The sequence below is a fragment of the Ochotona princeps genome, chromosome 6 (assembly GCF_030435755.1).
Source record: "Ochotona princeps isolate mOchPri1 chromosome 6, mOchPri1.hap1, whole genome shotgun sequence".
In the NCBI taxonomy this organism is placed as follows: domain Eukaryota; kingdom Metazoa; phylum Chordata; class Mammalia; order Lagomorpha; family Ochotonidae; genus Ochotona; species Ochotona princeps.
The window spans coordinates 22,142,040-22,169,208 of NC_080837.1; the positions used below are offsets into that span (position 1 = coordinate 22,142,040).

Genomic DNA, 27,169 nt, shown 5'->3' on the forward strand with positions numbered 1-27,169 from the left:
TGTCTGACTCCAGCCTGCTGCCAAAGCAAACCCTGCAAGGCAGCAATGGTGGCTCCAGTCCTTGGATCCCTGCCACCCATGGGAGGCACCTGAATTGAGTCCTGGCCCACTTCTGCCTGCTATGAGCCTTTCAGGGAGCGAACCAGTCAGTGGGAGCTCGCTTGCTCTCTCTCTCTCATTCTATAGCTTTTCCTTTCAAGTACTTTTATAAAAAAAAGTCAGTCTGAGCTTAAAGTTACAAAGCACCATTTTCTTTGGCATGTGATGTCACGGTTCTGTGTATTTCCGCACTGAGAATCTGGGCTCCTTTTTCTGATTTTCCTTCTCTATGCTCTTGTAATCTGCAGCCTCAGACCTCTTGTTGAACAAGAAGGAGAGGAGGAGAAACAGCATCAACAGGAATTTCATTGGGGATTACATTGGGATGGAGGAGCACCCAGAGCTCCAGCAGTTTGTGGGCAAGAGGGAGAAAATCGATTTTGCTGATACAGTCACCAAGTACGACAGGAGGTTCAAGGTACGTGCTGACCGCCCACCCCAGGCAACAAGAATTCCTTACCGTCTGGACAACTAGCGGGTTTGCTGTCCTTGTTATAGACAAAAGAGGGTCATTGTGGAACAATGGAGATGCAGAGCCACAGGCGTGGATGCCCAGCAATAGTCACCATTAACGTTTTGTGTGTCCTCCCCACAACTTTTTTATGCAAATTTAAACTTGCATGATTATTTTACAAGAAGAGGTGATGGGTATTGCAGGCTGATTTTATGCAGTGGGTTTAGAAAGCCAAAGGGGATTTGCAAAAAATTCATGGAAAACACAGATTATAAAAAAACTACACACTGCTTCTTGCAACAAAATATCTCTTAATTCTAGTTTCCCAGAAGCTCCTGGAAGTACCTTTGTGTGCCAGGGAGAACTGCTGTGTTGTTATTAACGCTTTTGTGTAATTGCACAGCATGTGTCAGTGAATGCTGCTTTTTTAAACCGATTTCCCGTTAATTCCAAGGGGGTCTCTTTTTCTTTTTTTGTTTCGCCATCATCATTGTACTCGGCGTCTTTTTACCCACTGCTGTGTGCCTTTGTCTTCCTGTTGTCAGAATAGATTGCCAAAGCGGAATTTTTGGTCAGAGATTGAGATCATAAAGCAAGGTGGAAGCGTGAATGGCTGTGAGTTAGGTTCTTCTGGGAGCCATGGAGGAATACCTGATAGCATTCCCTCCGCGTGCCTTTTCCCTGATAAGATCACAACCCTAACAGGGAGATCTGAAGTCTCCGATGGTGGCAGACCCACCAAACATTTTAGTTTTGTTGCTGTCGTTCAGTCAGGGAAGGGTAACAAAGTCAGTGGTCGTTCAGCAAGAAGAGCGATGCTGTCTTGCTAAAACCAGGTTATTTCTTGTGGCTGGAATTGGCGCCAGTGGTAACTTTGGTCGCAAATGTGGGTGCCCAGTTCTCCCAGGAAATCCAGAGTTAAAGACTGTAATGAGGTTAAAGCATGAAATCCATGCTCAGGGATATTTCCAATGCATATTGGGAAAGACTGTGTGGCTTTCAAACCAATTGGCACCAATATAAGTTTTGTATTTCCCATGAACTTGGAGGTGCCCTGGTAGATGGTCCTGGCAAAGCTCTCATGGTGGCCCATCACATAGAAGGTTCCCGCGTCCCAACCCGAGGCAGTGGCCCTTCACAGAGACAGTCCTCACCTCTTGGTGTCGCCCCTCCTTCTGAAAGCCCCTCTCATCACAGGGCGTAAAGCGAGACCTGCTGCTTACCCCGAAATGCCTGTACCTGATCGGGCGGGAGAAGATCAAGCAGGGCCCCGACAAAGGCCAGGTGAAGGAAGTGCTGAAGCGGAGGATCGAGGTGGAGAGGATCCTGTCCGTGTCCCTCAGGTGAGCGGAGCAGAGGCCTGGGCAGTGTCCCCTTGTCTTCCCAGCACCACCACCCAGGCTGCTCACACAGGCTTAGCAACAAACCGAATAGACACACCACACCAGGGCATAATTGCTCTTCCCTGACATGGAGCACTGTCCCCCGGCCTGCCTCTTCCAGTCGCAAAAGCAAACCTGCGTTAGTGGCCGGGGCCAAGCAGAGGTGTCTGGGAAGGGAAGTTTCTCTGGGTAGTCCTTGGACTGTTAGAGGGTAGATAACTTCGTCTCCATCCTCTGTAGTTCCTGAGGCATGGCTACTTGCTCGCTCCAGCTCCAAGTTCACAGGCAGGTGGAGAGGTTGCTTGTTTCTAAAGTGCTAGCATAAGGTAGTCTGGCTTTCTTTGCACAGAGGGGAAGGCTTTTCCATGTCCCTCCATGCTAGGAACTGCTGCACTCAGGCCTCTCTGCTGGCCGGGCCTCCTCCAGGTCCGAGGGAAACTCAGAAAAGAGGACAAAAGGCCCAGTGAGCCCAGTAGTAGCAGCTTCCTCCTTGACTTGTGTTTCTGGGCCCTTCTGAGGCTGACAGTGCTTGAGCTGGAGGGAGGTTTCGGATTGCCTTTGCGTGGAAGCAGGGATGTTTTTGCTGGAACCGGGACACTGCTGTCAGCTCTCACTCCACACAGGAGAGAGAGAGACTGTTGCACTTGGGCAACGCTGGGCTCATCTGTCCTCCCGACTCCAGTGTGATAATCCAAAGCAGGTTTGTACTTTGTGTTTTTCGCCTGTGTCTCTGTGGTTTCTGATTCTGTCTGTTCCTAATTTTCCCGGATAAAAGACCAGGCGGTGCAGGGAGGTGAAGTGTGCAAAACATGCCAAGCCAGGATGTGGGAAAATGTCTCCATGTCACCAGGATCTTTTTTGCAGCCTCTGTTGGTAGACCCTGTGCCGTGGGCTTCCAGGGCCAGCAGGCGGCGCTGTGGAGTCCTCTGGGTTCTTGAAGGTCTTCCTGCACTTCCTGCTCATGGGCTGAGACCCAGCCTGCTGGCTGCACTTCTCCTGGCTGGGCCCCAAGGCTGCCCTTGGAGTTGCAAAGAACACAACCAAAAGTCTTTTTTTTTTTTTTTCCTTTTTGTTTGCCCCCCTCTTGCATGACAAGCTTCTGGGCCTGGGCTAAGCTGGATGGGCTGAAAAATACTGTGTGCACTTGACAGGTGCCATGGCTAAAAGCCAGGGAATACTAGTTCTAGGGCACAAGAAGCCCTGAATCTGAGGGTAATTTTCTTGTTTCTTTGAGAGTCGAAGAACTCCCATGCATGAGGAATACCTCAGTACCCAAGGTTGGCTCTCAGCCAAAGTTGGGAACCAGGGACACAGTCCAGGGCTTCCACGTGGGTAGTAGGAACCCAACTGCTCAGGCCACCACTGCTGCCTCCCACGGTCTGAGTTAGAAGGAGGCAGAGACAGGAGCTGGAAGCAGAGTCCAAGCCCAGGCACTCTGATGTGCCGTGCAGGCAGACTGCCCAGCACCTGCAAGCAGGTGCATGTGGAACCCTCGGGAGGAGTGCTCCTGCGGACTTGGTACCCCGTCACCCTGACGCGTCTGTGTGCGTGTCCAGCATTCGAGGGCTTGCCATGCTGCTCATCCCATCCTTGAGGCTCATCCCACCCGGCCTGTGGACTCATATCTTTCTTTTGTCTTCTTGACCTCTGAGGATACAATGTCTCATGGCACAGTGAGCTCTCTTTCTGCTTCCTGCTGAGTGTTCATGGTCTGGAAGCTAGCTTTCTTGTGACCTTCCCTCTGTAGAGGATGTGGTAAAAATGATGTATTTAGCCTACAAGTTTTTCTTGCCCTCAGCAGAGGAGAGAGACTGAGTCATTATAACTTGGAATGCCTGTGTATTGCGGTCAAGGCGCTCAGTGCACCCAACAGTAACCAGTTCATGTGCCGCCTCAGGTCCTTGACACACTGGATTAAGCCAGAACAGAAACCCAGTCAGGAGAGCAAGGCAACAGGTGATGGTGTGTACAGACTCAAAGTCCAGAGTAGAAACCCAGGGTGCCACCACCCTGCCAACTGTGTGTGTGCATATTGGCAGGTGGGAGGGTGTGTGACCCAGAATCCTCCAGCACTGGCACAGAGGAAGATGTTAATAGATGTGTTGTACTTCAGGGGGAAAAAAATTGCCACATTTGGATGTGTCTTCAAAAATGTGTAAGACTTACTGTTTGACTGTTGACTGGAATGATGGCTCCTGTGAAGTCTTTAGGGAAAGTAACCCGCATTGCCTGTCTTTGAGCTTACATGTAACTCTTATTTTTTTAATGTTTGTTTTTTTTTTTAAAGACAAAGTTACAGCAGGGAGAGGAGAGACAGAGATCTTCCATTCACTGGTTCCCTTCCCAAATAGCTGCCACAGGAAGAGCTGGGCCAGTGCAAAGCCAAGAGCCAGGAGCTGCTTGTATGTCTCCTGGGGGTTCAGGGACCCAAGCACTTGGGCCCTCCTTTGCCGACTTGCCAGGCTGTGAGCAGGGAACTGGATCAGAAGTGGAGCAGCGGGGACGCATACCAACACCCATGTGGGATTCCAGCACTGTAGATGGAGGCTTAACAGGCTACACCATGGCACAGGCCCTGACATGTAACTCTTACATCACACTGATGTCAAGGCCAAGTGGATTTACAGCTCCTCAGTCTAACAAACTAACCATCTGAAAGCCATTATGAGAACATGTGGGAAACGGGGGCATGACTAAATACACTTGTTACGAAAGATTGCTTCTTTCTTTTTTTAATATTTATTTATTTTTATTGAAAAGGCGGATATACAGAGAGGAGAGACAGAGAGGAAGATCTTCTATCCATTTGTTCCTCCCCGAGTGATCGCAATGGCCGGAGCTGAGCCAGTCTGCAGGTCTCCCATGCAGGTGCAGGGTCCCAAGGCTTTAGGCCGTCCTCAACTGCTGTTCCAGGCCACAAACAGGGAGCTGGATGGGAAGCAGGGCCGCCGGGATTAGAACCAGCACCCATATGGGATCCTGGGAGTGTAAGGTGAGGACTTTAACCACTACGCTATGGTGCCAGGCCCAGATTGCTTCTTTCTTTAGATGTGATAATAACACCATCTTTGTTTGTTTGTTTGTTTGTTTGCTTTTAATTGCTTGAGAGGCAGAGAGGAGGGGCTGGGAGAGAGCGCACATTACCGTCTGCTGGTTCCCTCCTCAAACGCCCTTAGCAACTAGGATGGGGCCAGGGCCAATACCAGGAACCAAGAAGTCAACCTGCATCTGCTGCCAGGGACTCCAGTACTGAGCTGGCACCTGCTGTCTCTGTGCCTTAGCTGGAAGCTAGAGCTGGGAGCAGAACTGGGACGAGACCCATGGCTGGCAGCGTAGGACACCTGCGTCTCAGCTGGGTCAGGTACCCATGCCCACACCATGGCTACTTTTATCTGAAAGACTGTCTTTTATGATGCACACTGAACTATTTAAGAATCAAAAGAACATATTTATGCTTCCTTTAGATGAACCTAGTTTGGATGTTAAAGGAAGAGACAGGTTAGCGTGGTTCCCACTGTCAGTATATCATTAAAACCTGCTGGCATGTCCCAGGGCGTTCTACTATTCTGCATTTTTATGTATTTGGGATTTACTTAATAAAATATTTTTCTTTTTTTTAACATTTATTTTATTTTCATTAGAAAGTCAGATATACAGAGAGGAGGAAAGACAGAGAGGAAGATCTTTCATCCAATGATTCATTCCCCAAGCAGCTGCAGTGGCTAGAACTAAGCCAATCTGAAGCCAGGAACCAGGAGCCTCTTCCAGGTCTCCCACATGGCTGCAGGGTCCCAAGGCTTTGGGCCGTCCTTGACTGCTTTCCCAGGCCACAAGCAGGGAGCTGGATGGAAAGTGGAGCAGCCAGGATTAGAACCAGCACCCATATGGGATCCTGGCTCATGAAAGGTGAGGACTTTAGCTGCTAGGCCACTGCGCTGGGCCCCGATAAAATATTTTTCTAATCCTTCCATGGACATGAGCTTTTTGATGCCTTTTGGATGAATTTTTTTTTAAGGTTTTCATTTGCAAGATTAAAAAAAAAGATAACAGGTGAAAATAGAGCCAATTTCTCAGAAAGATAGGAGGACTCCAGGATAATTTGAGCAAGAAAAATCTTGTCTACATACAAATCAGACGGAAATATTGACACTTTCATTGGAGACTTGGCAGAGTGTCAGGAGGTAGCGTGTCAGGGGGAATTGAGACGTGGGGTTTCTAGAACTTGTGTGTGTGTGTTGGCAGAGCCATGCAGCACTTTGGGAAAGATCCTAAAGTCTTTCTTGTCCCAGTACTGAACTGGGCTTGCTCTCAAGTTGAAAACTCAGCTTGTGGGGCCAGCACAGTGGAATAGCAAGCTAAGCTAACCTGCCTGCGGTGCTGGCAAGTGGGTACTAACTGGTCCACTTCTGATCCAGCTCCCTGCTAATGGCCTTGGGATGGCAGCATAAGATGCCCCAAGGCCTTGGGCGCCTCCACTCACATGGGAGAGCTGGGAGAAAAAAGTTCCTGGCTCCTGGTTTGGGACCAATCCAGCTGCAGCCATTGCGGCCATTTAGGGAGTGACCTTGTGGATAGAAAATCTGTGTCTCTCCCTCTCTGCCTGTAACTGTGACTTTCAAGTAAAATAAATCAATCTTATGAAAATAAAAAACCTCGGTTGGCTGTAAAGGTGGCCACAGATGTAGTGACCTGTGTTCTCGGCTTTGCTGCTGCAGGCAGTGAGGTTGGTGTCATGGAGTTTCACGTTAGGGCGCTCTCTGTTGAGTCTTTGAGAAATCTCAGAGGCAGAAAGGTACAGAGAGCTCCCCTCTGCCGACTCACTCACTCCCCAAGATGCTTGCAGCAGCTTAGGCTGGTGCCGCCCACCTGTCAAGGCCGCTGTCAGGGCCAGGACCTTCACCTTTTTTTTTCCTTAAAAAATAGTGCTCTTTATTATAAATTACTGAAATGTTTCCTTTCGTAATATAAATATAAATATGTGCAAAGAGTGTGGGATTGGGTTGAATTCTTCAAGCATTTCTGGTCAGGCTAGATGGCCTCAGTGGGGGAGGGGGAGGGCCGGAGGGGGATCTTTTACAAAAGAGTGATTGAGGCAGATTGTAAACATTACAAGCAAGAAACCAAAAACGGGGGGGGGGGGGGGAAGGGGGGAGGAGACCCCAACACCAGTTTCCCCAAGGCAGCCCCAGACCTGACACAGAGGGCCTGAGGGGCCTGGCTCCCCGCTACTTTCCCCCAAAGAACAGTTAGCGGCTACATTCTGTTAAGTTGTCACACTGCTCAGCAGCAGGGCTGCAGGTGCCAGGGGCCACCGGACTCTCCCCCAGCCCAGGCTGGCAAGGAGGGCGAGCTGTGCAGGGTCCGGGTGGCTCACATCCTCCCGGGGTCCCCTGGAAGGCACGGGTCTGCACCCCCCCACCTTCACCCATGACTTCGCAGGTTCCAGGTGGTTCCAGAGAGCTTCTTCAAACAACTTATTGCATCACGCTGGGCAGAGTTTTAGTTTGCTATGACTAAAATGATTAATGATTCCGGAGTCTTCATTTGTCCAGAAACGAGGTGATGGCACCTATGTGGCCACAGCCTCTGAGGCACCTTATTCCCAACTTTTTGTCAATGAGTTTTCAAGTCCTTGCTCTGGAAGAGCTTATGAGCAAACAGGTGTAATTGTAAGCTGTCATGTGACACCCATTCTCTTCCTAAGCTTACCCAAGAACAACATCCCCCAGACCTCCTTGCAGCTAGTTATAACCATGTGGCTTAGTTCTGGCCAGTGGGGTAAGTGCCTTGTACAACTTGCTGTCATCCCTTTAAAGGGAAGAAGCCGGTCCCGTGGAACGGGCCTTTTGGCTCTGAGCTGCTTCTGTGCACTCTATTGTGTTGTGCTATAGGGATGGATGTTGGAAAACAAAGTGCCCAGGTTAAGATAATGGCCACTAGCTAGGCAGAAATGCGCATTAGGTCTTCTGAGGCGGACCACTCCCTTTCGACAGCTGCAGGTGTCTGCTAGTTGGTCCCGTCCTGCCCTGTGTGTCCCGCCACTGTGCCGTGCCCCTGCCCGAGGTCTCGGCTCCTCTGCCCACAACCAGATGCCGTTCCTGTAGGGGGACCATGGGGCAGAGGCGTCACCGCAAGGGGTTGTCACAGGCTTTCCTGCCACCATAACAAGGCACCCCGGACTGGGTGACTTATAAAACTTCTTCACAGTTCTGAGGACTAGAGTTTTAAAATCGAGGCTCAGATTCACATTCCACCTTATCGCTTCGCAGAGCAGAAGAGGCACAGAGTCCCACAGCGCCACTTCTGCACGGGGTCGTGACGTAATCACCCGCTCAGCGCCTCTCCCCTGCCTACCTTGCCTCTTAATTCCATCACATTGGCAATGAAGATTCAGCTGGGGGCAGGTGAAAGGGACACACCTACACCATGGAGTTGGGATGGCCCAACTCTAGCTTGTCAGTTTAAATGGATCAAGCTCAAGGTGGGCCTTCAGCCTAGGAGTTAAGATATGGATGAAGACACCCATATCCAACTTCAGAACACCCGAGTTCGTTCATGGCTCAAGTGATTGGGTTTCTGCCACCCCCAAGGGAGACCTTGATTGAGTCCCTGGCCCCCAGCTTCAATGCTGGCCCACAGTCCCAATCACTGGGCGCATCTGGAGAGTGACCCAGCAGATGGACATGCTGTCTGCCTCTCTGTCTCTCCCTCTGAAGTCAATACAAATCATTGGATAAAATCAGTGGGTCGCGTTCTACCTGGAAGATGCATGCCCAGGCTGGGGATTCCCTGTATTGTCCAAGGGTCCCCTTGTCCCACCATCAGCTTTGCACAATCACACAAATCCTCCTTGTACAGCAGGACCAGCCACCCCAGGAGCAGAGCTCAGTCCATGAGATACAGCTTAGCCCTGCTCATTGAAAAAACACCAGAGCTGGTGTGGCATGCTAGGGTGATCCTCTGCCTGCTGGCACCAGCAACCCATGTGGGCACCAGTTCTAGTTCCAGCTGCTCTAGTTCCCACCCAGCTCCCTGCTTGTGGCCTGGGGAAGCAGCAGAGGACGGCCCAAAGCTTTGGAACCCTGCACCCATGTGGGAGACCTGAAGGAAGCTCCTGGCTGCTGGCCTGGGATTGACTTAACTCCGGCCATTGTGGCCATTTATAAAGTGAACCAGTAGATAAAAGATCTTTCTGTCTCTTCTCTCTGTAAATCTACCTTTCCAATAAATATTTTTTTTAAAATCATATGGGAGAAATATTCAGTTATGCTTTGGGTGAACTATAGATTTCCTTCGAGGATAGGTGGCAACCATTTTATTACGGGATTCATTCTGGTTGTGTTTCCTTTTAAGGATGATCACTTATGGTAATGACAGCTAAGGCAACCTGTAGTACTGGCTTTAGGATCTTACAATGAGCAACAAAATGAAGCAAACAGGGTACTTGTGACGCTTGTCCGATCTCTCTGCAGCACTATGCAGGATGACATTTTCATTGTGCATGAACAAGAATACGACAGTTTGCTTGAATCTGTCTTCAAGACTGAATTCCTAAGTCTCTTAGCGAAGCGTTATGAGGAGAAGACACAGAAGCAACTACCTCTCAAGTTCAGCAACACGTAAGTCAGGGAAGGGGGCCCCAAGCCAAGAGGGCCTCGGCCTCGCCGTGGACACCGGGGTGCAGCAGAGGGGGAATGTGGGGGGCATGGGGTGGGGTATGGAGTTGAGTTCCAGAGGCTCCAGCAAGCCCGGCCCTGGGTGCCTCAATTTCCCCAGTGGAATGTTGGAAGCTCCGGAATACAGTCTGGATGCTTATGAAATTATAACTGCACAGAGTGGTGTGCTCCATCGTTCACAGGCAGGTCGGCTAAGCGAGGCAGGGAAAGGCACATCTCACTGAATAACCCAGAAGAATCTCTTAGCAGAGCAGATGGCCAGGCAGGGAGCAGGAGAGCGAGGCAGAGCGGCAGCACCAAGGGCTGTGACTGACCACTGCTTATGTCTCAGCTCACCACATACCCGATCCTGTTGAGTTTCTACCGTCATATTCAAGCTTTTCCTCTTCATATTCCCTGTCCATAAAATGGGAATATCATCCACTTCTTTCCTGGAAGAACGAGGCCAAGATCTCAAGCCTCAACATCTTGCAGAAGAAATAGAAGATTGGCAGCTGCTTATCAAATCTGCTTTGGCAACGTGAGAATATAAGGTTAAGAAGCCAAATGTGGATGTCATAATGCAGGACCAGGGGGAATTTCCAAACTGGCCAGGGAGTTTGGGACTGTGGGAAAAACTCCCTTCTATGTGGATCCTGGGGTTAATGTTCTTGTCCCTTCCTGGGGGTGGGGAGTGATGGTGGAAGATGCATCATCACAAACTACATTGTGATCATGCCCTGTGCCAAGGTGGCCTCAGCTGTCCCATGCCCGACATCTCTCAGGTGCAGCAAACACAGCACCGCAGCTGTGCCCACCTGGCACAGTGATGCCAGCCAAGGCATCTGCCGCCACCTGCCGGCTGCACTATGCTCTGCCCATCTGCGGGGCGCTGTTGTCTACCCCTGCCTCTTCAGATCACATCTCCATGCCGGGGTACATGAGCACCACTTTCTTCTGGGGTCATTAATTCTGACACATGCACCTGCTGCAGGCTTGAAGTGAAGTTGAAAAAGGAGAGCTGGGGCCCCTGGAGCGCTGGTGGCTCTCGGCAGGTGCAGTTCCACCAAGGCTTCGGCGACCTGACCATCCTCAAGCCCAGTAACAAAGTGCTACAGGTCAGCATCGGACCCGGGCTGCCCAAGAACTCCCGTAAGTGTTCCAGGGCCCGGCCAGTGCCGGTGCTGCGCCACGCCCCACCCTTGCGATCCAGCTCCTGGGGACCCAGTGGACACGCTGCTGTTTCTAATAGAGGGAGGCGAGGGATTTCATCAGAAGGGAGTATTTCCGGTCAAAGGGACCTCCCGAGGGAAATGTGCAGCTGAAAACATACTGGATTAGTTCCCGTGAAGAGTCACACCTGCCTCACAGTGCTAATGGGCTTAGATCAAAGTCTGTGGCCTTCAGACGGCCAGCACCTTGCAGTCAGATCTCATCCATGATGGAAATAGATTGCTCTCTGTCGGTTACTTAGAACCTGCGTACATTACCCACTCACCGTGTGCTTTCCCCATGGCGCTGTGAAGCACATAGTCTCTTCTCCGCTTGCACCGAAGCGTGTTATGTTAGAACACGAGGGGACCCGGTCCTGCACACAAGTCTGGCCCAAAGCCCAGCCTCCCGCCTGCGTGCAGCTTTCTTTTTTATGTTCAGCGCTGCTGTTTATAAACTGATGTTTATGGCGCACGGCACAGAATATTCAGTGTGCTATGGGCTCATATACTGCAGGTGTCTTTCCAGAAGGAGCCCCTCAATGAAGAGGGCACCCTTTATTAAAAAGCTGGGCGTTGGTGTGCTCCCTCCTACAGGGCTACGCTACCGACAGGTGTCATTTACCCACTCGGGACACAGTGGTGTCTGTGGGTCAGTCAGGACTTGTGATGTCACCACATCTCAGTGCAATGTTTGGAGACACTTTGAAATAGAAGGTGGGCGGAAGGGGACCAGCCAGGGTCTGTAGGGACCCTCCAAACCGGAAGCAGCAGCAGGAGGAAAGGGTTGGGCTAAAGATGCAAGCGGCAGGCCTGCCTGGGCCTGGCATTGGCCAAACCCACATGGTGGGCAGAGGCCTCGGCCCTCAGGGTGCAGAGTGGAGCACAGTGAGGCTGCGAAGGAGCAGTCGGGTCCACGTGCATGTGTGCACATGTGCCCGGGGCAAAGAGTGGAACATGGCCTAACAGGTGTTGAGCTCTCCTTACTGGGCGGAGGGGGTGGCCTCGACACTGAAAGGGACTCTTCTCCCGCCTCCCCCAGCACCCATGTCCCAGGCCGCTTGCTCTGGCCCTGGCCCTGCCGGTCCAGCTGAGCAGCCCCTCCCCGCCGTCTCCGGAGCGGTTCCTTTGCTTGATGTGCATGTGTTTCCACATCCTCCCTGTCTCTGTTCTTCAGTTCTTCTCTTTCCCAGAGATTTCCTCTGCACCCCTCTTCCAGCCTCTGAATCCCACCCTCCTTCACAGCCCACTAAGACCCTTGTATTGTCTTTGCCACCCGAGATGTCCCTGCAGACGTCGCCTCCCAGCCCTGACTCGGGCCCACGGTGATGTTGCTTCTGGCCGCAGCTTGTGCCCAGGGTCCCCCGTGTCTGTCCAGTGTGCAGATCTGCTTCTAACCTTTGTGGCCTTTGGGTCTAAAAAACCAACGGCAGGCACGAGCTCTTGCACAAAGGGCAGGCCCCGGGTACGGGTCAGGAAGAATGGTGTTGTGGGCCAGAGAGCCTGCTGTACGGAGCTCACTTGGCCCGGCGGCTGGGCTGTACTCAGCATGTGAATACAAGCACGGAGAGCTGCTGTCTGTCTCAACTGTCTGGGAAAAGCCACTGTGTCCCCCGACCTCTCCCACCGGTAGCTTCCAGAACCGCACTTCAGTCCCCCTCCTCCTCTGCCCAGTCCCCTGCTCTGTGGGTTCCTCTGAGAACCCTAAGGAAGGGCTGGCTGGAACTTTGTCTTGCTTGTGCTTTTCAGGTCCCACCAGAAGGAATACCATTCAGCACAGAGGTTACTCCAGTGGCATTGCCAATGCCAGCTACCCCATGAGAGCGGCCCCACCACCCCCCGGTAAGCCACGTGTGTGCCGTGGGCTGACACCACTCAGTCGGGACCTGGACGCTGTGTAAAGTCTGTGGGAAGGAGCCCATAAGCATAGAAATGCATGTTTAACCAGCCATGGGCCAGTTCCATGTCCCATGTCGTCTTCCTGCAGACCCATGGCCCTGCTCGTGACCCTAGAACGTAGGAAAAGTGAGACGAAGGCTGAGCCATCACTGTGCCGGCAGCTGGGGTGTCAGCATTCTGCTATGTTGCCCGTAGAAATGGAGTTAGTCACTTCTAACCCATTACTTCTTTCCAGCTCCAGTCGGACCCAGTGGTATTTGGCAACTAGTTAACAGCTTAATGAACGTATAGAAAATTTAATTCTTAGGTTGAATCTGGAAGATCTGTCCTCAAAATTAAGGAATAGAGGTCAATGTCATGGTGCAGTGGGTTAAGCCACGGCCTGTCCTGCCGGTATCCTGTGTCAGAGTGCTCATTAGAGTCCTGGCTGCTCTGCTTGAAATACAGCTTCTTTCTAACGTGCCCGGGAAGGCAGCGGTGATGGGCCAAGCACCTGAGTGGTGTTCCTGGCCCCAGTACAGTCCAGACCTGGCTGCTGTAGCAATTTAGAGGAGTGAACCAGTAGCTAGGTCTGTCTCTCCCCTCTCTGCCTCTCACACAAATAAATCTTTTTTAAAAATTAAGGAATTCCCGAAAGGAATTTCAATATTGCTGCAAAAGGGATTGGGAGGGGGTAGGGAGGTGTCCTTTATGTTTTTGTAACTCTCGTTCTTCTAAAAATAAAACAATAACTTGCAGATTAATAAGCACTAACCCTGAGCAGATGGAAGCCTGCATCCCCCCCACATCTGTATCATATTTGAATGGCATTTTAGAAATTCACCAGTTTCCTATCATTCATAAAATCCAGTTTATCAAAAGTTGTTCCCAAAGTATTTGGTATTTGATCCATTTAGGAATCTAGGTTGGGAGGTGTCCTTTGGAGGACCCCACTAGACTTGGACCATCCTGTGGACCCCTGTCGCCCGTGCCTCTCGCTCCAGGAGTGCAGGGTTGGGTTCTGACACAGGCGCGGGCACCGGGCGGCAAGAGCTCATCCTCATCTCCAGCCTCCGCCTGGCCCGCCCAGCCAGCTGCCCTCCCTTCCTCCCCTGTCCAAGCATGAGGGCTCCTCCAGGCTGCAAGTACAGTGTTGTATTACTGTGCACTGGCCCCCAGTGGACAACCTCGACCAGGGCCTCCTGGAGAGTTTGTTAGCCCCCTGCCAGGGGGACCCAGTCAGGCCACAGAGCATCTGACCTTGAACGTGGGTTCTTGTTTTTTGTTTATTTTGGTTTTTTAAGATTTATTTATTTTTACTGGAAAGGTAGATTTACAGACAGAAGGAGAGACAAAGATCTTCAGTCTGCTGGTTTACTCCCCAAGCAGCCACAACTACCAGGGCTGAACTGCTCCGGAGCCAGGAGCCTCTTCCGGGTCTCCCACAGGGGTACAGGGTCCCAAGGCTTTGGGCCGTGCTCAACTGCTTTCCCAGGCCACAAGCAGGGAGCTGGATGGGAAGTGGAGCAGCCGGGACATGAACCGGTGCCCATATGGGATCCTGGCGCGTCCAAGGTGAGGATTTAGCTGCTGAGCCATCATGCCAGGTCTAAATGTGGTTTCTGGAAATGACAGTTCGTTAGTAAAGTGAAGCAGCTGGGCCTGAATTCCCTGGATCAGCACTTCTCAGAGCATCTAGCATGAAGGTCCGAGATTTTTGTTCTGTTTTGCTTTCTAGGTTTTTAGAAGCATTTCTAGTTCATGCAGTTCAAAAGGTGAAACTTTTTTTTTAATTTATTTTTATTACAAAGTCAGATATACAGAGAGGAGAGACAGGAAGATCTTCCATCCGATGATTCACTCCCCAAGTGACCGCAATGGCCGGTGCTGCACCAATCCGAAGCCGGGAACCTGGAACCTCCTCCGGGTCTCCCACGCGGGTGCAGTGTCCCAAAGCTTTGGGCCGTCCTCAACTGCTTTCCCAGGCCACAAGCAGGGAGCTGGATGGGAAGTGGAGCTTCCGGGATTAGAACCGGCGCCCATATGGGATCCCGGGGCTTTCAAGGCGAGGACTTTAGCCGCTAGGCCATGCTGCCGGGCCCCAAAGGACGAAACTTTTTAAAAAACACAATAAAAGTGAATTAGTCGCAGACTGAATTTTGCAAGCATGCAAAATATAAGCCAATAGTCTTATTAGAGTCAGTAGACATCCCATATACCTGTCCAGCTGGCATGATTGTTTCTAAATGCTTACTCCAGGTTTTTAAACTATTCTTTGGCATTTGAGATCTAGTTATTTGAAAGGCACAGGGAGAGACAAGGAGTCCTCCCCTGCTGGTTTGCCCTCCAGATGACTGCAATGGGCAGTTCTGTGCCAGGATGAAGCCAAGAGCCTGAAATCAAGAGTCTCCCACGTGGAGGGTAGAGGTCCGTGTACTTGGGGTGTCGTTTGCTGCCTTCACAGGCGCATTGGCAGGGAGCTGCCTGGGGAGTGGAGCAGCTGGAGCTTGCTCAGGCACTCGGCTACGGGATGTTGGCGTTGTAGAGAGCAGCTCCCCCCACAGCAGCAGCACATTAGGCTCACACAGGAGTGTGGAGCAGCCCCTCTGCCAGCCCCCACACCTGGCATCCCTGCACCAAGGCACGCCCCCCTCCTTTTGTTGGCACCATTGGCAGCAGGTGGGAGCTCCCCAGGGGAAGATGAAGAGGGGTCATTTTCTTTTTTTTTCTCCCCGGTGTCCAGTTCTGTTCTGGCCCCGGGGCCTCATAGGAGGAGAGCTAGATGAAGAGCTGTTCTCTGGGGACTCCACAAGTTATTCCTGGGAGGGCAGGGCCCATCACTGCGACACAGAATCAGGCCCAGTACCTGTCAGGGCTGGCAATGACCGGTGCACTCCAGCCCAGGCTCCTTGTTCTTTAAGGAAGAAACCTGACCGGAAGATGGGCTTTCTTACTGGGGATCAGTGTTACCCATTAGCGGCCAAGCTGCTCAATTGAAGCTGCTGCCTTGGTTGCAAATGGGCGTTGCAGATTCTTGTTCTGGTTCACATGGCGCAGGACTGGGAGAAGGGACATGGGCTGCTTCACAGCCTGCAGTGACAATGACATTGTTCACTCAGGGTTGGGGCCATGACTGTGACCGTGATCCATTGCCTGCTGGTTGACACAGTCTGGACTGGAAGTGCTCTTGGGCAGAGAGGGTTGGCTTCATCTGGAAGGATCCAAACCAGGGGCCTCATTTCCTTGCCTGGGTGGAGTACTCCCTCCACCGCACACAGCAGCTCCTGCCAAGGATACCTGGGACTGACCCCTCGCCAGTGGATGTCCAGCTGTTTAAACAGCTGCCTGCCCAAGCTACTGAGTCAGAACCGCATCATTTGTCTTAGACACAAGTATGTGCCTGCCAGCCAGCTACAAACTTACCTTTCCTGGAATTCCTGATCATCTGGAGATTCCACTGTCAAGTTCAGCAAGCATGTGCTGAATGCCTGCTGTGTTATGGCTACTTCCTGGGCAGGTGACAGCAACTCGGTCACATTGGACACCTTTAATATACGCAGGTTGGTTTGCCAGCGACCCCTCAGTGAGGCTGAAAGGGGAAGGGAACATGCTTGCTCTAAACCCCAAATTCTGTCAGGAGAAACGAGTCCAGAGAAGTTCAGTGCTCCTGGACTAGTACTCTGAAGGGGAAGAAATTTGAAGAACTTTTCACAAGGAATGAGAAGATTTTAGCTTTCTTTTCCTCTCTCTAGGATACCACCAGAATGGAGTTATCAAAAATCAGTTTGTGCCGCAGCCTCACACTCCCGGCAGCCAGAGTTCCAACCAGAGAAGCCTGCGCTCCTCCATTCCCCGCCCATCCCTGCCACGGCAGCAGTCTACCGGCTCCAACCGAGTGTCCCAGGCGCCAGAGAGCCTGGACTTCCTCAAGGTTCCGGACCAGGGAGCTGCAGGGTAAGAGACCCACCTCCCGGGCGTGCTGCTGGCAAGCTCGCGGCACCGCCGTCATACACACCCCAAGGACTCGGGGGGTTCTTTAGGCTTGCAATGCATGATTCTGAAGTTCCATTTTCCACCCAAATGCTGTCACTCAGGACTCCAGGCCTGGGCGTGGGGAGAAGGCAAGTTGACAGCACACAATTCATATCCTTCCCCAGAGGAGGCTTTTCTTGGAGTCAGCACAAGTGGGCTCCTTGTCACTGGAGGGATTGGGGCTCATGGCAGATGGGAATCACCAAGCAGGCAGAAATGTTGTGTGATGTGACCAAATGGCAGGTAAGGGGGTGAGAGTTGCTTTAACAGTCCCTGCTGCACACCTGGGATTGGACTGCGTGCTTACCCTGTGTGAACTTGAGCTTTCTTCCTGCCGCAGTGCCATCAAGTTCGCGTACAAATTGGGAGGACCAGACAGGCTGACGTAGAGGACCTAGCATGGGCCCAGGCCCGCGGGAGGCCACTCAAACAGTGGTGCTTTGACGACAGTGGGTGGGGGTATTGATACACATGTCATCTTCTGGCGGTTCAGTTGCTGCTTCCAGGGAATCTTCCAGCTCCGTGTGACCCCTGGCGGTGGAGCAGTTTCATATACTGACCCTGGGAGTGGATCTGCACCAGCCCACTCCCCTTCCTCTTCCCTTTCCTCATGCCTGCTCCCCTCTTTCCATGCCCTGGAGCCATGAGGAAGTTGCAAAGAAGGGCAGAGACTTGTGTGCAAATAGGCCTGCAATGAGCAACAGCCCATCCCCCATGACTCGTGTTGTTCCTGCCTAGGCAGCACACTTTATTGGGGAGCTCTCTCTCTTCCCGTCTTTTTCCGCCCACACTGGTGGAAGGGACTATAGGCCACCAGCCATGCTGGCCATGGCTTACCTGACCGGCTTGAAGTAAGACAGTAGTTCTCGCTCTAGTGTACACCAGTCACCTGCCGAGCTTACTGGTCCGCTGCCAGAGCTTTGGATTAAGAGGGTTGGTGCCTCAGACTTAGGTTTCTATCAAACTCCCAGGTGAGGCTGCTGCTGCTGCTGCTGGGGCAGGGACCGCATTTCTAAGGGTACCTGTTTGATTGACAAGGCCAGGGAAGGGCCCACATAAAGGTGGACTGGAATGATGCTGTTAAAGTGATGGGGTTTTCTTGCTTGCCTTTTTTTTAAGATTTAGTTTATTTGGAAGACAGAGTTAGAGAGAGAGGGAGAGACAAAGAGAGGTATTTTCTCTGCTGGGCCACACAGGAGTTTCTGGGCCTCCCATGTGAGTGCAGGGGCCCACAAACACACCGGCTGTCCTATGTCACTTTCCCAGGTGACTTAGCAGGGAACTGGATCAGAAGTGGAGCAGTCTGGACTCAAACCAGCACCTACATGTGAGCTAGCACTGCAGGAAGTAGCTTAGCCTGTGTGCCACAGTACTGCCCCCAAGATTTTCACTGTAACCCATAACCACTTTTTTGAGAAATATGAACATCCCAGAAATAACCATGTGGTTCCTCCCGGGTGCAGCTCAGTATACCGAAGCAAAGCAAGGATTAAAAGAAATCAACAAAATGCACCAGCTCTCTTAGCATGTCTGCTAGTTTCCGACTTGGTTCAGTTTTGGCAAGCACAGCCAGCTTTCCAGCCCACTTTGCAACTTACTTGCACATCAGCCAACCTTGGAGCATCTGTCAGCCAAAAGCAGACTACTTAGGAACATTGTGTCTTAACTGAGCTGCTCCCTTCCAGCCCTCGGCTGCGTGGGTCTAGTTAAGTCTTCTGTCCTTTGCTGCCTTCAGATTTGCAGGCTGTTATTGTGGAGTCTGGCTGTAGGTTCTGGAAGGAGAGGGCAGGTCCACCATCCACCAGGTACTAAGGTTTTCCTGTCTTAGCGGGAACATCAAGCCCAGTATGTTCCAAACATCTCATGAGCCTGCTCTGTTCACATTAAAGTTGGCTGTGCAGACATGCCTTAAGAAGCTGTGACCTTGGGGCAGACACTGGCAGAGCAGTAAAACTGCTATTTGGAATGAATGCATCCCACGTCTGAGAGCCTGGTTCAAGTCCCTGCTCCCCTCCTAACTCCTTTTTCCTGCTGAGATACATGCTGAGAGGCAACCATGTGATGCCTCAAGTCCTTGTGTTCCTGCCACCCACTGGGAAGCTCCAGGTTGAAATCCATTCTCTTGGCATTGGCCTGATCCAGCCCTGGCTCTGCAGGCCTCTGGGGAGTGAGTCTGAACATGGGAGATCTCTTTTGTCTCTGTCTTTCAAATAAATGTAATTTAAAAAAAAGGATTTCTCCAAAAGAACTGAGGTTTTACTTACCATTTATATTCTCAAAGATATGAAGGTGAAGATTCAGTTTATAATATGGACCTTGATCTTGGGGGTGACCTTTGGGAGCCTTGTCATTAACATCTTCCCTTTGGTAAGAAAGTGTGAAGGTTGTTGGAGCATGCAGAGAATTTTGGAATCCTAAGTTACTCTCTTTTCCACAAAGAGATGCCCATGTACATCACAGTTCTAAGCAGTGAACTTGAACTTACCCACCCAAAAAATATAAGATTACCATAGGCCTGTCTTTCCCCTTGGGCTTTCACATCCAAGGTTTAGCTTTCCTGTCTCCCTCCCATCCCTCAATGTACTTTCTCCTTACATATATAATTAGATTCAGCAATCATGTTTTTGGAACATGCAGAGTGGGTAAAATCAAATGATATAATTAGCACCTTCAGTTAATTCAGGAGTCTTTGCCAGTTGGTTATTTTTGGAGAGAGAGTGTGTGTGTGTGTGTGTGTGCAGCCTTCAATAAGTTAATTACCATCCCAACTGGGTTCTTCACCTTGGCCTTGCAATGTTTGTGTTCATGGTAGCTTAATATGATCCTCATTATTACCATTCTCCAAGAAACACAGAGGAAATCATGAGCTTGCTGCTTTTGCAAAGCCTGAGTCAAGGACAACCTGGTGGTCCAGTGGCTTCATCGCCTCCAACATTGTACCATTTCAATTCCTGGCTCCTCCACAAGTGATCTGGCTTTCCGCCAATGCATCCTGGGAGATGGTGGTTTATGGCAAAAGTGCTTGGGTACCTGCCCCTCCTGGGAGATCCAAAGTGAATTCCAGGCTCTTGGCTTTGGCTTGGTGAAATGCTGGCTGTTGGGGGCATTCCAGGAGTGAATCAATGCATAAAAGATCTCTCAGTCTCTCTCTCTGTGTTGCTCTGTTTTTCAAGTAGACAAAAATAAATATGCCAAACAGATCAAACAAACTCAACAAAAACCTAACATTTGTAAATTTTTTAAAAAGTGGATTCAAGTTGACAATCTTTTCCAGGCCAGAGTCAGACAAGCGGGTCCACCCATCGTCCTGCACGGGTTCAGTGTGCTCCAGAACCGAAATGCGCAGGACCTGCCAGCAGCCCCTTGCAGCTGCTGGGGAAGCCAGGCTGGAACTGTCCTGCCCTTCTCAGTCCCCAGGCCCAGCTCCTGTGAGGACAGCTCAGGGCCTTCGATACTCCAGAGGTCCAGCCAGTTGGAGGAAAAGAAAAAACCATCAGCAGTGTTCCGTGGCAGGGCTTGCAGCCAGGCCCCGTGGCCGGTGCTGATAGACACATGAACAGTTGCCCGCATGTCTCCTGTCAGGACTCTCCTGATGGAGTCATATTTTCAAGGGGCTTAAAATTTCCAGCAAGTGTCCAATAGCAATATTTCTCCACCCATAATCTACTGGAGCAGCAGCCATATCCTGGCTGGGCAGACACGGAGCCTAGGAAGTCCTGGCAACTGTTCCCATGTTTCCAGTAATGTTTATAGATTCAGCCTTTTTTTTTGGAGCAGAAAGAGAGAAAAAAAATTTTTTTAAGCCAATGAAATAAAATGCCATTATTTCCCTTCCTGGAATTCCAAGACATAAGTTTCACATCTGCAGAACAAAGAGGTGATACTGAAAAGCTTAATCCCCGGTCAGGGCCTGGGCCAGGTGCACCCACCCCGGAGGGTGTAGGCGTGGCAGGGAAGGTGGCAGAGAGGGGGGCATGTGAACGTAGGAAACATGGGGCGCACAGTCGCAGGCCTGGGGATGGTGCTCAAGTCACTGGCTCCTTGCTTTGGGCTTCAGTCATCAGATAGTGCCCCAGCCATGTGGCTTCCCAGCCCTGCCACCTCCTGTCACCTCATCTCCACCTCATTGCCCTCACCTGTACGGCAGGGTTAATAGCAATCATTTTTAAAAAATGATTTCTACCTTTCCTCTTTAAGATTTATTTCTTTTTAATGGAAAGGCAGATTTACAGAGAGAAGGAAAGACAGAGGGGTACACTCCATCTGCTGGTTTACTTCAAATGGCTGCAATAGCCAGAGCTGAGCCAATCCAAAGCCAGGAACCAAGTGCCTCTTCTGGCTCTAATATGTGGGTGTCCTCCCCATCCATAAGCAGGAGGCTGGATTACAAGTGGAGCAGTCAGGTCACAACCCAGTGCCCATATGGGATACCAGAACTGCAGGCAGAGGATTAGCATGCTAGGCAACTGTGCCAGCTCCAATAATGTAATAATTCTTTCACTCCCCAAGTGGCCTCAAGCTGGAGCTGAGCCAATCTGAAGCCAGGAGCCAGGAGCTTCTTCTGGGACTCCCATGTGGGTACAGGTTCCCAAAGCTTTGGGCCGTCCTCCATGCTTTCCCAGGCCACAAGCAGGGAGCTGGATGGGAAGTGGAGCAGCCACGATATGAACCAGTGCCCGTATCGGATCCCAACACGAGTAAGGAGAGGACTTTAGCCACCAGGCTACTGCTGGACCCAATGTAATAATTTACAAACCCTTCCCTTAGGGCTCTCTGGAGGGGTATGAGAGGACCTTACATGCTTGCTAAAAGCACGAAGCGATGGGGAACTTCCTGTGTGGCGCTTGGCTGCTGCTCCTCATCCACTTTGGTCTGCAGGGGAATTCTGCTATTCTGTGGCCGTGGCCCAGTGGCTTCATGCTTGCGCATGTCAGTCTCTGGCCCATAGAGCGCTGGACTCCGTGGAGGTCTGCAGGTGGCATGGGCTGCTCTGAGGGCGAGGGGGGCACCTCAGGTTCCTGAGACCCCTTGACCCCAGCACACATGATACCAAGTCGTGACTTGGCCTTCCCCATGTGCTAATATAGGATGTTGCTGGCAACACAGGTTTTCACAAAGCGAGCTGGATATAATGTGCTTATTTCATTAGGAAACTCTTTGTCTTACGGTTGTGATGTGATCGCGCTAGATATCTAATGTTCCGCCCAGAATGCAGACCCTGCAGGAGCCCAGGCTGCTCTGTGTGTGTGTGCTATATGTGGGTGTGAGCCACAGTAAGACAATCTGGGTGTACAGATTACTCTGAGCAGATGGGTAAAACATGACAGGGGCCACCTGCAACACTGGCATCCCATATTAGAGTTCCAGTTAAAGTCCCAATGGCTCCACTTCCGATCCAGCTTCCCACTGATGCACCTGGGAAGGCAGTGGAAGATGGCCTGAAAGTCCTTGGACACCTGGAGCCATGTGGTCCACCTGGGTGGAGGTCTAGGCTTTCAAATAAAATCTTTCTAGAAAGATAGAGGGGTCAGCACAGTGGGTAAAGCTGCCACCTGCAGTGCTGGTGTCCCAAATGGGTGCAAGTCTGAGTCCCAGCTGCTCCTTTTCTGGTCCAGCTCTCTGGTAATGGCCCAAGGGCCCTGCCAGCTGTGGAGAGGACCTGCACAAAGCTCTGACTTTGGCGTGGCTCAGTCCTGGCTGTTGCAGGCATTTGGAGAGTGAATGCAATACAGAAAATCTCTTTCTATGGAACACTTTCAACTAGACGAATAAATTTTAAAATATAAAGGTCAAAATAACAGGGAAACTAATTGGTCTACACAAAATTACGTATAATCAAATACTAGATTTGTTCACTGATATACAGCTTTGTAATTCCATACTCACCAACTGATGTGTAGCGAACCCTTATTGAGATGTCAACAAAAAAATTCTTAAGTATGAATTCTTTTAAGAGTAATCTCTTTGGAAGGCAGAGTGCTATGGGAAAGGAGACAGAGATCTCGCGTCCACTGGTTCACTCGATAGGTCAGGGTTGAGCCAGCCCGAAGCAAAGAGCCTGGCACTCCTGGGTTTCCCATGTGGGTGGCAGGGGCCCAGAGAGTCAGGCCACCTTCTGGTTTCCTGGACATAGGAGCAGGGCCTGGAAAAAAAGCAACCAGGGCATGAATGGGATGCTGGCATTGCAAGCTATGGTTTAACTTGCTGGACCACAATGCCAGTCCGCGAGTCTGGAATGCTTTGTGTTCCCCATTATTCCACTGAGATACTTTTTTTAAAAAAAATTCATTCATTTACTAAAAGGCAGAATAAGAGAAATCTTCATTCCTTTAGATCATTTTTTAAATCTGTAAGCAGACAGGGTTGATTCAAGTGCAAGCCAGGAGCCCAGGGCTGTATCTGAGTCTACCACATGAGTGCCAGGGGCCCAGGCACTAGGGTCATCTCACACAGGGAACTGGATTGGAATAGAGCAGCCAGGACTCAGGCCAGCACTGCAGGCCCAGCTCACTGTGCCACAACACCAGCCTTTGAAGTTATTGCATAATTTTGGGCTGTTTAAGGCATATTTAAAGTGCATGTCACAAAACACCAGAGGTAACAAAATTATTAAGTCTTGGGTGTTACAAATGTGCATAACGCATTTATTTTTGTTTGAGAGGCAGAGCAAGCGGCTTCCCCCTGCTGGTTCTCACCTGAACTGACCATGGCTGGACTAAAGCTGGGAGCTGGAAGCACAGCCCGACTCCCTCCTGGGGGTGGTGGGAAGGCAGTTACTTAGCCCCACACATGTGCTAGCAGACAGCTGGGGTCAGGAGGCGGGGCCAGAGTGTGAACTCGGGCACCCGGTATATAGGACACCCGCTGTCTGAACTGGCATGTTGATCCTCTGGAGCAACTGCCCACTCCTTGCCGAGGCATTTCCTAAGATGCCCGAGTGAGCTGTCTTGAGGGCAGCTTGGGTACTCTGGGAATCAGGAAGCCGGTTTCTGGTCAGTCCCGCCCGGCTGGCTCCCAGCCAAGGAGGAGCTGGCACTGCAGCGGGTGGAGTTTGCGCCCCACCTGAGCAGTACACGGCACAGCTCCTGAGCACAGATTGAAACTCACGTCCCGACGACTTAACGCGCATTTATTGCTTTTGGTTTGATCGTAATTTATTCCACTGTGAGCTGACATGATTTACTTTTTAACCGTGGCCATATTAAGCTGCCAACTCGCCACTGCTGGAGGTTTTAACAGTCAGCGCTCGCACACTGGACTGAGCCGGGGGTGGGGGTCGCCCTTGCTGTGAGTAGGGGGGAGGGTGTCTGTGGCGGCTTCTTGTGTGTCGGCCTGGGCTGCCAGCCGAGGTCCCCTGGCGCGTGAAAGACCTCATTAATCAAGGCCTGGCAGGCCCGTGAATGTCTTCATTGCTGCTCATTACTGACTGACTGCGCAGGGTCGCCACCTAGTGACGCGAACGCGAGGCTGTGGGGCCTGGGAAATGGCTACTGCGTGCTGGGTGAGCTGGTTCTGATGTGTGCACGTCTCTGTGGGGTCAGTGTGCCAGCGGCCAGGTGGTCCTCAGTGTCTCCCATGGTAGAGAGCACCTCTTGCTTTCACGATCTGACAAAGGACCTGGATCAATGCCACCATCCTCCCAGCTCTCAGAGAGGGACACCTACTGGTCTCTAATGGTGACCAGACAGGGGTCAAAATCCCTGGAGAGTCAGCCAGGTGGTGAGAGGTCACGTGCCTTGGAGTGTCTGCAGCCTCACCCTGCCCAGGGTCTGCACCCATAAAGCCAGTGGTTGCCATGGGGTCCACCTTCGTACCCAGCTTCCTGCTGGCCCTTCCATTGGCCTGATCTGCACCCAAGCAAGTGGCCTCTGATGCCTGGAGAGACATGTGCATGCCTGACCCAGCTCCTAGGACCCCACCAGCAGCTGCCTGGCATGCACACTGGCAAGGCCACGCTGGGTCTCATCAGTGCCCTGCCCTACCCAGCCCATAGGAGCCTGAACTATTGGCATTTCCTCTCCAGGAAGCTTTAGTAGAGCTGGAATTTAGACCACAACATAAACTGTCCACTTCCTATGGGCCTAGGCTTGCTTGTGCACTTAGTTGTGCACCCCACACCAAAACCTAACTCGACGATACTTCCATCCCTCTGAAAGGACACCTCCTTCTCCTTGCCGCTCAGCCCCCACTCCCCTGCCATCTCCCTAGGCAGCTGCAAATCTGCTTTTTGTCTGAATGTTTCAGATGAACAGAATCATGCTTGTTAAGCTTAGTCCTGCTTCCTTAAGCTTGTTCTTAAGTATTGCATATTTTAAAGATTTATTTTTATTGGAAAGTCAGATATACAGAGAGGAGGAGAGATAGGAAGATCTTCTGTCCATTGATTGACTCCCCAAGTGGCCAACAGCCAATGCACCAATCTGAAGCCAGGAACCAGGCTCTTCTGGGACTCCCACATAGGTGCAGGGTCCCAAGGCTTTGGGCCATTCTTGACTGCTTTCCCAGGCCACAAGCAGGGAGCTGGATGGGAAGCAGGGCTGCCCATATGGGACCCCGGGCATGCAAGGCGAGGACTTTAGCCACTAGGCTATCGCACCAAGTCCAAGTATTTCATTTTAAAAAAATATCCTGTGAAGCCCTTCTCTGAATTTCATCTTCAAACTGTTCATTATTAGTATATGGAAATGTAGCCATTCTTCATATTGATCTTGTATGCCATAATCTTGCTGACCTTGCTTATTCTAATAGTTCTTTAGTGTGTTAAGATTGTGTGTGAGACCAGCTTCCCTGCCAGCAGAGGCATGGTGCTTTGTTCTTTCTGCCCCAAGCTGGCTGCCTTTGGTTTTCCTCTGAATGGCAGGGGGCACTACTGGCCAGTGGTGTCCTGCTGGGTCTGAGGGGTGGGCTTTGGCCAGCACACATGCTTTGAGACAGGATCCCACCCCAGCCAGGGGTTGGCAGCTCCCACAGAGAAAGACAGAAAAGCCCATGGTGGCCTGCAGCACGGTGCGAGGCGTGGTCCAGTTGTGGCACAGACGGGGCAGAGAGCATGGGCCGGGACTCCCTGTTGGCCCCTGTGAGGACAGTCTTAACTCTAAGGAACTCCTGGGCCTTCCTCCTGGCCCTGCAGGGGAACCTCAGCAAGCAAGGCCTGCAGCTAAGCCCAATACTGTGAGGCTCCAAGGGTCTCCCCAGTTTGCACTGTTGGTGGTAGGAGTGTCTCCCTGGACAAGAAGCCAGATGTCCACTGTGAGTACTGCCCCCTGCAGGTGCCGGGCTGCAGGCTGCCCTCCCCAAGGTGTTCTGGCCACCCCGCCCCCTCCATTTCCTCTTGCTAAGCAATTGGGTGACTTCTGGTATCCAGGCTAATGGCTCTCACTAACCAATTACTGACACACAGTGCCCTTAATGAAAAGCCCGCTGGCTGGCCGGCTCTCGGGGAAGAGCTGCCTCAGCAGGGCCTGGGGATTTCCAGTAGACAGCGCATGGGGAATGAGGTCATGCTGCTCATCTACAGATGCCTGCCCTCCATGGACAGCAGTGGGGGCAGGGGCAGTAAGCCTACAGGTGTATTCCCTTCCACATGGGGTCCACCCACTCCCGGCCGCCTCCCCAGAATCCTGCTTGCTTATGGACATCAACTACCTGGGACCCTGTCAGCCGAGGACACAGAACCTTGTGGGATGGACACACCCACTCCCCTCTCCACCACCCCCGCCAAGAGCATGGCTCAGAACTGGGACCTTCCATGTCCTTCCCTCCAGATGTGACCAGACCCACGCTACAGTCCTGTTGCGTTAAGTACCTAACCTAGCCCTTTTTGGAAAAAAACCTTGTTTCTTTTGTAAGCAAATGGTCTGTATTTCAGCAGAGTGGGAGTGAAATGTTTTACATGTTCCTATTTCCATGTGCTGGGGTTTTTGTTTTACTAAATGCTTTCTATAAGCCTTTAATAATTATTTCAAAATTCCAAGACCTCACTACATAGGAACAGTCACAGTTAAGTGCCTTTAAGCCAACATGTGAATGGTACCTTGAGGCAGCATGGTATGTGGAAAGAATAACTTGGGTTAGGGTTCTGTCCAGCGCTGGACATAGTGTGGATTATAAAAGGGAGGCAGGCATGGTCCCGGCATCCATTGGGTAGAGGCCAGGGAGGCTACTGAACACTGCAGGGCACAGCCCACCTGCATGGGAAGGCCCCATGAGCACACACCCAACAGGCATCCAAGCCCAATGCCTGCAGTGCTGACACTGAGAAATTGTTGTGGGTAAGTTCCTATACAAGAATCTTCACAGAAACCTTTTTAATAGAATGGTAAAAACTGGAACCACCCCAAATGAGCAGCGCCAAGGACTGCACCTGTGGACCAGGGTGGTATGAAGCAGCGCACCAGGAGAGGGCTGCACGGCCGTGAGCAGGTGCTAGGGCACGCTGTGTGCGCACCCACAGTGAGG

At 51.4% G+C, this 27,169-nt stretch overlaps 1 protein-coding gene across 2 annotated transcripts in view; it reads left to right on the top strand.

The window, feature by feature from the left end:
* The window catches only part of MYO1E (myosin IE), a 200,596-nt gene that overhangs the window by 167,737 nt on the left and 5,690 nt on the right, over positions 1–27,169 (top strand). For both annotated transcript variants that reach the window (XM_058665767.1, XM_058665768.1), the window contains exons 21-26: positions 348–517; positions 1,751–1,896; positions 9,408–9,554; positions 10,585–10,742; positions 12,551–12,643; positions 16,432–16,633. In XM_058665767.1, the coding sequence (XP_058521750.1) occupies positions 348–517; positions 1,751–1,896; positions 9,408–9,554; positions 10,585–10,742; positions 12,551–12,643; positions 16,432–16,633 (916 nt within the window). The remainder of the gene's footprint in view (positions 1–347; positions 518–1,750; positions 1,897–9,407; positions 9,555–10,584; positions 10,743–12,550; positions 12,644–16,431; positions 16,634–27,169) is intronic.